Source organism: Esox lucius, chromosome 12 (genome assembly GCF_011004845.1).
Source record: "Esox lucius isolate fEsoLuc1 chromosome 12, fEsoLuc1.pri, whole genome shotgun sequence".
Classification (NCBI taxonomy): Eukaryota; Metazoa; Chordata; class Actinopteri; order Esociformes; family Esocidae; genus Esox; species Esox lucius.
The window spans coordinates 33,212,168-33,225,325 of NC_047580.1; the positions used below are offsets into that span (position 1 = coordinate 33,212,168).

Below are 13,158 nucleotides of genomic sequence, written 5' to 3' on the forward strand. Positions count from 1 at the left end.
TGTGTGTATGGTGTGTGTATAGTTTGTGTGTGTGTGTGTGCGCGCGCGCGTGCTTGTGTGTGTGCCTTTGTGCATCAGAAGCTGGGATAAAGGAGCAGAGGAGCAGAGGAGCAGGCTGTCCCGCTCTCGTTTTTTATTCATTTTCCTCCATTCTCTGCTGCCGTCGCTCTGCGTTGAACACCTGAACCGGACAAGAGTGGAGCGGAGTTGAGTGTGTGTGTGTGTATAGTGTGTGTATAGTGTGTGTGTGTGTGTCTGTCTGTCTGTCTGGGGAAGTGGGGGGGTGGAGTCCAGCGAGGGAAAGATGAGATGAAAGAGCCAGGTGAGGAAAAAAGACACAGGACTGCCTCTCCCTCTCTGCCTCCCTCTCTCTCTGATGTGGTGTAGCGTGAGTGTGTGTGTGTGTGTGTGTGTGTGTGAGTGAGTAAGTAAGTGTTTGTGTTTGTGTGTCTGTGTGTGTGAAAGAGAGAGAGCCAAATCGGTCCACTTCCTCATGTGAGCAGACAGTGAACCTGAAGGAGCAGCTCTTCTCCACACTAACTAAGGTATGTCACCCCGACCATACACACACACAGACACATCACGCACACACACACACACACCTGCTTTAGCTATTCATAGCTCTATATTATCCGTCTGCATTCTGCGAGTCTCCAGAGCTATCGCAGCGTGACTATCAGGACAACAGCCGATGCTTTCCAGTGCTAGGCTACCTCTCCCCTCTGAATGGCAGGCTGGGTTTGTGCGCAACGTGGTAGAGGACTCAAATGGGGGGGGACTGGGGGGGTCAGGGGAGGTTGAAGAAAGAGGTCATAGGAGCGGGACATACACAACTACAGACTGGGGGAGTGGGAGGTAGAGTCGGAGAGAGGAGTTTGAGATTGAGGATAAGGGAATGGATGGTCCGGGCTAGCTGGGAGAAGACCAGGTTGTCAGCCTCTCCACTGGAAAGGTGAAACTGTTCAGAGTAAGCTTTTGGACCTCTCAGTGTGGAAACAAACTCACTTGGTAGTTGGCACAACAATAAACAATGGTTTAGTTTTCCTTCATGCAGTAAACACAGGCATGTGTGTATTATAGGTGCGTCATATGGTTAGACATCAAATAGTTAAATGTCATGTAGTTAAACATCATTTGGTTATACATCATGTAGTTAAATGTAATGTAGTTAAACATCATGCGGTTAAACGTCATGTGGTTATATATCATGAGGTTAAATGTCATGTGGTTATATGTCATGTGGTTATACGTCATGTGGTTCTATGTCATGTGGTTATACATCATGTGGTTCTATGTCATGTGGTTATACGTCATGTGGTTGTATGTCATGTACATTACGTATATATGTCATGTGGTTATACGTCATGAGGTTATATGTCATGTGGTTATACGTCAGGTGGGTATACGTCATGTGGGTATACGCCATGTGGTTATATGTTATGTGGTTATACGTCATGTGGTTATACATCATGTGGTTATAAGTCATGAGGTTATATGTCATGTGGTTATACATCATGAGGTTAAATGTCATGTGATTATATGTCATGTGGTTATATGTCATGTGGTTATACGTTATGAGGTTATATGTCATATGGTTATACGTCATGTAATTAAACATCATGTGTTTATAAGTAATGTAGTTACATGTGATTTGGTTATACGTCATGTGTTTGTACTTCATGTGGTTAAACATCATGGGGTTATATGTTGTGGTTATATGTGATGTGGTTATACATCATTTGGTTGTACTTCATGAGGTTAAACATCATGGGGTTGTACGTCATGTGGTTATATGTCATGGTTATACGTCATGTGGTTACACATCATGTGGTTACATGTCATGTAGTTATATGTCATATTGTTATCAGTTGGCAGCAACAGACCGAGATATGCTCTGGCCTGAATGGAAATTCTTTCTATTCACTTAAATACTTAGAGCTTCTGGCCAGGACAGTACTGTAGTGTTTAAAGACTATTTTAGCTATCTCCCTAACAAGGGTTTATCTGCTCAGTAAAAACACAAGCTGTGTAGAATAGAAAAACAACCTTATTGTAATTATTTAGCAACATGTTCTGTGTGTTTTTTTCTAATTAATTGATACACAGAATTGGGCTCATACTCCGTTTCCAGAAACTAGGACGTGGGCTGTAGCTGCACAGGCAGAGGTTTGTTTATTAGGGTCCATATATGAATAGCTTGCTCTTCTGAGTTTAGGTCATATATATCTGTACAGTACCAGCATTTTGGATTGCTGATGTAAAAAGGGCTTTTAAAATACATTTGAATATTATATTGGCAGTATTATATATATTGGCAGTATATCACAAACCCACGAGATAGGTGTTATTATCACGGTCTGATATTCAATGGCAATCATCCAATCAGAATTCAAACCACTTGGTTTATAAGAGATTCTATAATATGACAATTTTTTTGGGACATTCACTAGTAACTGGTTTATTATTTCTGTCCAATATTCCACTGCTGAGGGATGTTTATACAGGAACTCAGTGTTTGGTCGTGCCTATGAACATCCCTTACCCACAGTATATTGCTCATGTACCACAACCCCTCGGGCCATCTTGCTTAAATGTCTCCAGGGGAGCAATTCCTTCATTAGACTACATTACATCACAACAAAGACAGTGTTTACTGTTTTCACCATTATCCAGCTGAAGGTTGCACTGACCTTCTGACCCGTTTTACAAAGACCTCTGGGTAAAAGTTGAACTGCGTCCAAAATGGCTTCAACATATTATTCCCTATAAAGGGCAACGCAATTACTGTCCTATATAGATGTAGCTCTGATCAGAAGTAATACCAAATACTGCTCTCTATAGACAGAGCTGTGGTCAGAAGTAATGCCAAATACTGCTCTCTATAGACAGAGCTCTGGTCAGAAGTAATGCCAAATACTGCTCTCTATAGACAGAGCTCTGGTCAGAGGTAATGCCAAATACTGCTCTCTATAGACAGAGCTGTGGTCAGAAGTAATGCCAAATACTGCTCTCTATAGACAGAGCTCTGGTCAGAAGTAATGCCAAATACTGCTCTCTACAGACAGAGCTCTGGTCAGAAGTAATGCCAAATACTGCTCTCTATAGACAGAGCTCTGGTCAGAGGTAATGCCAAATACTGCTCTCTATAGACAGAGCTGTGGTCAGAAGTAATGCCAAATACTGCTCTCTATAGACAGAGCTCTGGTCAGAAGTAATGCCAAATACTGTTCTCTATAGACAGAACTGTGGTCAGAAGTAATGTCAAATACTGCTCTCTATAGACAGAACTGTGTTCAGAAGTAATGCCAAATACTGCTCTCTATAGACAGAGCTGTGGTCAGAAGTAATGCCAAATACTGCTCTCTATAGACAGAGCTCTGGTCAGAAGTAATGCCAAATACTGCTCTCTATAGACAGAACTGTGGTCAGAAGTAATGCCAAATACTGCTCTCTATAGACAGAACTGTGGTCAGAAGTAATGCCAAATACTGCTCTCTATAGACATAGCTGTGGTCAGAAGTAATGCCAAATACTGTTCTCTATAGACAGAACTGTGGTCAGAAGTAATGTCAAATACTGCTCTCTATAGACAGAACTGTGTTCAGAAGTAATGCCAAATACTGCTCTCTATAGACAGAACTGTGGTCAGAAGTAATGCCAAATACTGCTCTCTATAGACAGAACTGTGTTCAGAAGTAATGTCAAATACTGCTCTCTATAGACAGAGCTCTGGTCAGAAGCAGCTTCATTTGAGCTGTATCTCCGGTGAGTGACTGGTCGGAAGCGGTGAGGTGTGTCACACGAGTGCACGGTGGACGTCTAACTCCAGGGCTGCCAGACCCAGTTCCTAGAGATCTGCCATCCTGTTGATCTTCTCTCCAGCCCCAGTACTGATGTAACTTCTCATTCAGCCAATTTCCAGAACCAGGTGTGCTCAGTTATGCCTCAGAGAATGTCTACTGGACAAGAGCTTTCCAGGAACAGGGTGGGGTAGGACTGAGCATGGGAGGGGGAATCTGTGACCAGCTGTAAAACAACCAGCTATGGTATGCCTGCGCAATGCCAGATATGCATGTTGTTACAACTCATGACGTGCAAAAAAACACGGGTGTGAAACAGCGATTTAATAACAGGCTGTGTGGTTGGCTACTCTAGTTTCCACACCGCCGTGTGTAATCTGTCACTGTGACAATGTGCAGGTGAGGTTGTGACAGCAAACACTGGAATGGGCCCCCAGGTTCGAGACGTACAAACACACACAACCTGAGGGCTGGTTGGCTTTGCAACAACACGTTTGTTACAACTAGGCCTGGTCCCTTAAGCTGTCTTCTTGGTTCCACTTTAATAGTCAGACACACATCGTCTTACTTAATACTGACTTTTTTAGGGAAAGATTCAGGGTTTCAATACAGTTTGTGAGCCGTTCATAGTTTAGACATTTCTGAAGAATCATCAGGGTGGACAAGCCATCTGGCTTTTGGTGTAAAAAAAACAGATTTGCTGGATCATAGTTTTTTTGCATACAAATATAGTTATCTGGGCACAAGGGACCAAAGGAAGAAAATTGTCTGGAATGTTCCAAAGGCCAATATCTGGTCCCTGTTTGCAACTGTGAATTACTGAAGTTGAAAGATTTATGAAGCAAAGGCAGATTGTCTGTTTAATAAACCAGAATGACAATTTGTATTTAGAGGACCTTCAGACTTGATCTGGCTAATGTAGACAGGGCAGCCTTGAAACCAGCTAAAATCCACTTTTTTGAATGAACAAAACTACTCCCTACAGTGCTCCTGTCCTTTTAATAAATTCATTTATAAAAATGTCTTATAAAATATACATGTTTATAAAGATATAATATTAGCATTACTACTCCATCTATATAACCGTAAACCAGGAAGTTGTTAGAGTGACCGTGCCTGACACACTCACCCAACACTACGTCTTTTCTTACTCTTAATCTGATGCATATGGTGTGCTCCTTCCTTCCTGATTTTAGTTTCTCCCCGCGGGGTTGGCTGTCCTGAAAAACAAGCTTCAGAAGATGCAGATGTCACATTATGTGACGAATTAAGAAACGGCTACATGTGGCTATTTGAGGACTTGAAGTCTGTGGAATGATTACAATCCTGGGGGGGGACAAAATTGGAAGTCGTAACTACTGTTTTGCACTATGGGTAATTTTTCCAGGTGCCTGCATTTTATAGTTTGTTTTTCACTCTTTTGTTTCAGAATTCCAACTATCCAACCAGGAGACACTTCTGGGATAATGTGTTGCATCGGAGGAGGAAGATAATGACCTGGACTTTCGTCTGGATTGTCACTGAGTGAAGCCTTCTCCTATCACTTCAGCAGACACATCCCATTTTGTCCACTGTCTAGACTTGCCGGGGTCACCAGGAGGTCACCAGGAGCTGCGTACTTCTGAGCAGCCCAGGGTGACCTGCCGATGACCTATTCAGGCTCACCTGGCACGACAAAACACCATATCCGTCTAAGACCCTGTTCCGCATCCCTCACCCTTTTACCGAAGCTGTGAACCCCAAGTCACCGGTTCCGTAGCCCGACCCCACTGTAGTGGAGGATGGATGATGGGCCTGTGATCAACCCTGGCCGCTCTCTTTCCGTCTCTCCCAACCTCTCATGGAGCTTCCTGCTGAAACCTCCTCCACCTCCCCCTGGAACACCTCCACCTTCTTCTCCGTGACTCCAGGTCAGTGCCAAAAACATAAAGTAACCTTCCCAGAATCTCCAAGGTTTTTCAGAAATTCTTATTCATTAAAAAAAATCTGGAATCTTCCAAATAGGAGTTATGTAAAACCTGGACATTTTTTGGACAGTTAATTTAATTATATATTTTAGTTATTTCCTGCTTCATTTGATGGGATAGTGCTGAAAGATAAAGGAGAGAGTTTTTGTTGAAGCATTAGGTCAGATTTGAGTATACGCTGTAGCAGTATTTGTGGACCGGAGGGAGCAGCTTAGACCTCCCTAGTCCTCCAGTTAACCAAATCAGACGCTAATTTGGAAGGTTATTAATGTATCGGAATTGATAAGGCATCTCTCTCTGAGACTCTATACTGGCCTAAAAAATGTGGCAGAGTCAGACCATCCAGCGAAGGATTGCTCCATGTGCATCCGGAAAACTGTCCATAAAGTTTTTGACTGTTAACATTCTAACATTACGTCATTTTTATATTAGTATTTTAAATCTAACAACATTGTTTCATTATTCAGGACCCTGGCTTCCAGCTCTCCCAGGCACATTGCACCCCAACGGCTCTAACGCAAGCCTTCCTGTAGACCTCCCGCTGTCCCTGACCCAGTCACTGGCGCTGGGTGCCATGCTCCTCATGGACCTCTTAGCCGTCGTTGCCAACCTATCCGTCATGGTGGTCATCGCCAAAACACAGCAGCTGAGGAAGTTCGCCTTCATCTTCCACCTGTGTCTGGTCGACCTGTTGGCGGCTCTGGTGCTGATGCCTCTGGGCCTTCTGTCGGGCCGGGTCTTGGAGCACGACGAGGCCCTTTGCCGGACCTACCTGTGCCTCAGTGTTGGCCTCGTCAGCGCCGCCATTTTGTCCATCTCGGCCATCAACGTGGAGAGGTACTATTACATCGTCCACCCGATGCGCCACGAGGTCAAGATGACCCTGGGGGTGGTGGTCTCTGTGGTGGTCGGGATCTGGCTGAAAGCCATCGTGATGTCAGCTCTGCCACTGCTGGGTTGGGCCCTGCAAGGAAACCAGGGCCCGGGGTTCGGCACCGGGGGGGGTTTAGGGGGACCCTTGAACCTGGGTCCACCGGGCCAGAGACGTTGCTCCCTGCACTGCAACGTCGGGGGGGGGACCACGCGTTTGCTCTTCATGGTCTTCTTTGCGTTCGTCTACTTCCTGTGCCCGGCGCTGATCATTCTGGTCGTGTACTGTAACATGTTCAAGGTGGCCCGGGTGGCAGCCACGCACCACGGCCCCGCCTGGACGGACACGCCTGGGCCGCGCAGCAGCCGCTCCAGCGTGGTGGCCAGCCTCGGCGGCCCGTGCCCCCAGCGGCCCACCCCCAGCCAGAGGACCTTCAACGGGGGCAAGGCGGCGGCCGTCCTGGGCGCTGTCGGGGGCCAGTTCCTTTGCTGCTGGCTTCCTTACTTCTCCTTCCACCTGTACTCCGCCTTGGCGGGCACCCCTCCGGCCTCCCCGGCGTTCTTCCAGTTGGAGGAGGTCGTCACGTGGATCGGCTACTTCTGCTTCACCTCCAACCCCTTCTTCTACGGCTGTCTGAACCGGCAGGTACTTACGCGTTTATTTAGCGACACCATGCCGGATTCGATTCCGCTCTCGACGCAGCTCCGTGCAGTGCAATGCTAATGCACTGCACGGAGGTGTTCTTGGAACGGCCTTGTTATTAAAAGAAAAAGAGACGGAGGACTCATCTAATTATTTCTCTTGCACTGTGAATTGTTTGTTGAATCTGTTGTTGAATCTGTTTGCTGCCGTTTAATTTTATTTTACATCACATGAAATATCCACGGGGACTAAAATGATGTTGCTATCTATCTAGATCCGCACTGAGCTGGGACGAAGCCTGGCCTGTCTCTTCAAGAGTGTGGGTCCGGGGGATGGGGATCAGCTGGCCAGCCGAGAGGCCTCCATCGAGGAGAACTTCCTCCAGTTCCTCCAGGGGACAGGCTGCAATCTGGAGCCCCGCGGATCTCTGGCGCCCAGCAGGGCACGCAAGCCTGAGGAGGACGAGGAGGAGGGCGAGAAGGAAGAGGGGAGAGAGAGCGGCCCGATTCGAGAAGGACCCGGTCAGGAGAACATGCCGGTCCTGGAACAGACGCCCGTTGACTTCCACATCCCCGGGCAGCTCATCGAGGAGACCTCGGAGTTCCTGGAGCAGCGGCGCCAGCACCGTCAAAGCCTCAACAATGAGATCAACCTTGCAGACAACTGCTGCAGGATAAACAGGACAATACTTGACAGCGCCTGAGCTCCATGACCGGACCGGGAAATATCCGCAGCGGGCCTTTCTTGGAGCCTCGCCTCAGAGGTGGAAAAACAGGTCCTATCTTGGAAGCCAAGCATAGATTATGTGTCTGTATAATCTATTTAACACTATGCTCGATGATTTTGTGTGGGGTGTGTACATAATGAGTACGATGACAAGTGCTTTTTGAGGTGAAGCCCCTGGGGAGCTTTTCAGACGGGCCTCAGTTGAATCAAACTTTGCGTTGTGTTCACACAGTAGATTATTCCAGCGGTCAAATTAACCCAGAGACTGGTCCAGGCTAGTGTAAAATAAATGAAAACAACTACAGGGGCGGTGCTACACTGGTATTCTTTCAATTTTCCAGAATTAAACAGGATTCAAGAACATTCGAAAATAAAAGCCCTGGGTTAATGTGTGTTTAAATGACCCCCAGCACTGGTATCTTCTTATGAAGAATTCAGGTTATTGTCCCAATGCTCAATGTGCATTCTTCTGCACTTTTCCCAGAATCAGTCCCTTTACCAGTGATCAGGAAGTATGACGAATGTTTTGGGGAAAATTCTGTATAAATTCAGGAAATGCCTTACGACTATTGTCAAGGCTTTTTGAGCGATTCCTAAATTGTCTGATTTTAAATGTAGATGTCTGACTGTACCTCTGGCATGATGGCATTGATGCCTGTTTTCTATGAAGACCAAATCCATCTCACATTATATACGGCCAGTCTCCCTCCCTGTGTCCTTCAATGAATCCATGTGTCTTTTGCCACTCACTCGTCTTTTAGGTTTGTGAATATGAGGGTGGGTGAATATCTAACATATTTGTATTTGAGAGCCTTTGTTTTCACGAGGGTAGCACAGAAAAGAAATGTCAGAGCGGAAAATTTTAATTATCCAAGACAATCAGACAAATGTTAAACTACAATCATTTACATAAATACAGTAGCAGGCAAGAAGCCATTCGAAACACAGATGTTGCATGCCGTTTTCATGAGCGTTCATTCCCCGCTCCAGTCCTATCCTTTTCTTCCTAACGTGACCAAGAAACGAATGCAGATTGAGACGTTTTCGTCTGGTAGACATGAAAGAATATTCACAGCCATTTCTGACTGCATCTCAGTCTGAAATATTCATTAGCTGAGTCCCAAATGGCGCCTCCCGGTTCACTACTTTCTGCCCATATTAGTGCTCTTTGCAGGGAGCAACGCGCCATTTGGGAAAGATCTATTGTGTTAACAGTATAATGTCACAGCTGCTTCGTGCCAACGTTATTTATAGCACGCTGGCGTACGATTTTATTTTAGACCCGACACAATCTTAGTTGGTGTGTGTAGTTTTGCAGAAAACCATATTAGCGTGTTCCTGCAATATCACACAGACAACCCAAGTTGCTTACATATGGTTTATATTTAAATGTTGTTGTTTTCTCAAGAATTGTGATGCAGATTATTTGGCATGACTAGTAAACGGTTAGGCAATAATTATTGTTTGCAATAAGTGTTTAATAACAAATATTGCTTTTCCTTTTAGCACATTTCCACAGCCCCATGCTCAAATCTCTGTCTTTCCAGAAGTCTGTTGCTCAAATGTCAGTTGAGATTCAAAATGTCACCGGGAGAGTTAGATAGCAGCAGATTTTACTATGGAAGCAGGCTTCAGTTGGGACAGTAAGTACATATTCCTAAGATTGCGGAACCTCATCTGAAACTGCGCCTTACTCCCAGAAGCGCACTTCCAACTCATGGGCCCCAGTCTAGAGTAGTGCACTGTCAGGGGAATAGACTCCCATTTGGGACTTGTCCCTGGGGGGAGATGGCCACTGTCCAGGATGTCCCTGGTGTTTACAGGTAAATGTTGGTGAGTGTCTGATAGCGCAGGCAGGCTGTTCTGTGTTTCCCCATAAACAGGGCTTGTTGTGGCTACATGGCACAGGTGACAGGTGGCAGGACGCTCTGTTGTCCTCACAAACTGTATTCTCTCTCTTTCTCTCTTTTCAGCTCAAAAGGCTTTATCGCTGTATGAGAAATTAGACGCTCACAAACACACAGAATGCCAAAGCAAAGTGGAATCTTATGTCTTTTATGATGTTGTTGCAGGAGGACTTGTTCAGAGCTTGTTTGAAGCCATGTTTGATGTTTAAAAAGGATTCTAAAGTTTGTAATCACCACTTTGACATGTTTATTTTTTTTTACATAACCTTATATATAGAGAGAACAGCTTTTTCAGGAATCTCCATGCATTTTAATCCACATAAGTCTTCACTCACATTTACCTGCTGCAGGATTTAGTGAAGATGAGATTCATTTCAAATCAGTGATCATGACCTCACACCCTCTCTCTCTCTCTTGGTCTCTTTCGCTCTCAATTTCTTCCTCTCGTTCTCTATTTATTTTTTATTTTTTATTGATCCCAGGCTTTGTGGATATATGGCTATACGTGTTTCATAAGAAGATTGACAGTATATTTATTGCTTCTCTCATTCAATATTTTATTTTGTACCTGTCTACCGAAGATGAACGTGCCTGTTTAGGTTTCAGGTCCTCCAGTGATCTACAGTGGTTTCCTATCAAAGTGTACTGATTAAAGGAACAGACACAAGATGAACCTCTGTGCATTTTCTGTGACTTAAGGACCCCTACTTAACAGACTAATAGAACAGGACCCCTGTTTAACATACTGTCCTTATATTGTTGGACAATAAATCTGTGTTCTTGTGAGATTCATATGTGCGAGTAAGTGTAAGTGTGTGTGTGTGTGTATGTGCATGTGTGAGTGTGTGTGTTTAAATGTATTGGTTGTACTGGCAGGGGGTGTCCAGAGATGATGTATATTGGGATGATGTCACAGAGGTACAGTGTTCTGAAGGACATACCAGCCAGAGAATCAAAACCATCATGCTTCACGGCATGGGGAAGTTCTGATGGACTGGCTCACAAATTATTTCATTTAACCTTAATTTTATCAGGGATTCAGTCTGAGACCAAGTTGACTTTCACAGATTCGTCCAGATCTACCAAAACACACATGCCCAGTGAAAACAAAATGCAAGCAGAAACACACGTTCATCAGTATGCATGCACGCTGCTTTGGGTGTGAGCGTCTGCTGGATGAAATGCTGAAGTGCAAATTAGGATGACACATCAGGTGACAGACATTCTGTGATAATAGTCACTATTTGGGACACTGTCAAGAAATGTGCATCTCTCAATGTGTGGGGGACACTTTTTTTGGCAAACTCTCATGAGGAGAGGCTCCCACCCAGCTCATGAGGTGACAGGAGCCCCCTAGAGGCGGAATGCCTAATTAAACTTGAATTAAATTAATTATATTGTGTGGATTAAACTGTCATGTTTAAATTCATTACATTTCTCACAAAAAGCAGAATATTCTAATTGTTATGTTCTGCTGTTTGGTTATTAAATAAAAGTCAATTTCAGTTCCATGTTAAATCTCATTTAATATCATATACGGATAATATAAGAATACTCTCTGAGGTTACCACCAGGACAGCAATGAGATCATTCCACAGTCCTCAGAAAATGCATGTCCTAGTTTGTTTACACCCTTATAACTAGTACTGTCCATTCAGTGCCACGACATGGGTTAACTACACGTGACATGCATGCTATGTCATGCTTCTGTGCCGGGCGCCATGCTATTTAATGATATCTCTTTCCTGGCTGCGAGCCTATTCAGATTAGAACAATTGTCACAACAGCAATTTAATTTGAATAACAATGACCTAATGTTTTAATGAAACATTCTGTTCACACTAGCAATGAGAACTCCACAGCACTTTGGAAAGACCTCCAGCCCAGAAGGCATTTAAACTCACTGACAAGGTTGTTATCAACTGACAATCTCGCCCGTTTGAACCGTGAAAAATATGTTTATTTGATGCAAATCTTCAAGCCTCGTTCATCTAAATAAAACTTGTAGTATAAATACTCCCTAATTCCCTGTGGCCAACCTGGCCTCTCTAGATCACAGCCTGCAAGACATGATCAGCAACTGGTCATACATAACACATGATTATAATGCTTCTCATTAAAAACATGTGATACACATTATTTTGATTTGATTCAAAATTGTTATTTAACACTTCAAACTTGGGATATTAAAGACCTTGTTACAATGACGATTGCTGGTGTGTATCTGAGCAACTGTGTGATTCTCACTACACGGTAATACACCAGATTATTGACAATTGTTAGAAAACTGTGCAAAGAGTTCATTCAATTAACTGAACCCCATACCAAATGCCGCCAGTATTAGCTGTTTGGACAAAACTTTTATTGCAGAACCTCAATCTCTGGGCCCAGCTAACACACTAGAGACCTAGCTGCATATGTTCACGCTCCAGTGACATAACTCCCACCGGAGTCTGACTGAATATATGTTTATTCAAAAGATATTCTTCCCACCCAATTTTCGTCCAAGTTGGGTGGGAAGAAACCGGTTAGCTCTGCAGTGCAGACAGCCCTCAAGTTGCTTTTCAAATAATGGATTGAGCCTCCATCAATGGAGCAACTGTGTGCTTTGTTGTTGGGCTGGAGAGAGAGAGAGAGAGAGAGAGAGAGGTGTCCTCCTGGAAGTTGTAATGGAACAAATGGAACAAACGCTCTATGACCTTTCAACTGCAGTGGGATGGATCAAAGAGCTGTAAATCGGCTTCTGTCTAATTTCAACCGGGCTACTGAATAGCAGAAGCCATGGCTATAGCCTGGCGATTGGAGAATATGATTAGTCATTATGGCTTTACCTGGTTATCAGGTCCGGACTTTTGGCTGCCAATGGTTTAGCTGGTTTAGCATGCCTGGAAGAGTCTCATCATGGCTTTCACAAGGTTGTCAGGTCTAAAATTGAGTCATCATGGCTTTACCTGGTTGTCAGGTCAAGAATGATGTAATTATGGCTTTACCTGGTTGTCAGGTCAAAAATGATGTAATTATGGCTTTACCTGGTTGACAGGTCAATAATTATGTAATTATGGCTTTACCTGGTTGTCAGGTCAAGAATTATGTCATTATGGCTTTACCTGGTTGTCGGGTAAGTATTTGCAAGGGGCCAGTGTGTTAGCACTGCCTGAGACGATTTTGTTGTCCCAATCCGCCCCTCCCTTTAACCAGACAATTAGCGGCTAGAATCCCTTATAGAGTATACGGCCATATACAGT

The 13,158-nt window shown here is 44.3% G+C and overlaps 1 protein-coding gene across 1 annotated transcript; it reads left to right on the top strand.

Moving 5' to 3' along the window:
- gpr61 (G protein-coupled receptor 61) lies at positions 1-12,955 on the top strand. Its single transcript, XM_020051444.2, has 4 exons — positions 1-545; positions 5,230-5,710; positions 6,235-7,283; positions 7,555-12,955. The coding sequence occupies exons 2-4, from the start codon at positions 5,641-5,643 to the stop codon at positions 7,981-7,983; spliced, it is 1,548 nt and encodes a 515-aa protein (XP_019907003.1). The 5' UTR covers positions 1-545; positions 5,230-5,640; the 3' UTR covers positions 7,984-12,955.
- Positions 12,956-13,158: the final 203 nt, after the last annotated feature.

Coding starts and splice junctions, on each gene's coding strand:
- gpr61 (XM_020051444.2), top strand. CDS start 5,641: ATGGAGCTTCCTGCTGAAACCTCCTCCACCTCCCCCTGGAACACCTCC. Junction 5,711..6,234: donor CTTCTTCTCCGTGACTCCAG/GTCAGTGCCAAA, acceptor TTCATTATTCAG/GACCCTGGCTTCCAGCTCTC. Junction 7,284..7,554: donor ACGGCTGTCTGAACCGGCAG/GTACTTACGCGT, acceptor CTATCTATCTAG/ATCCGCACTGAGCTGGGACG.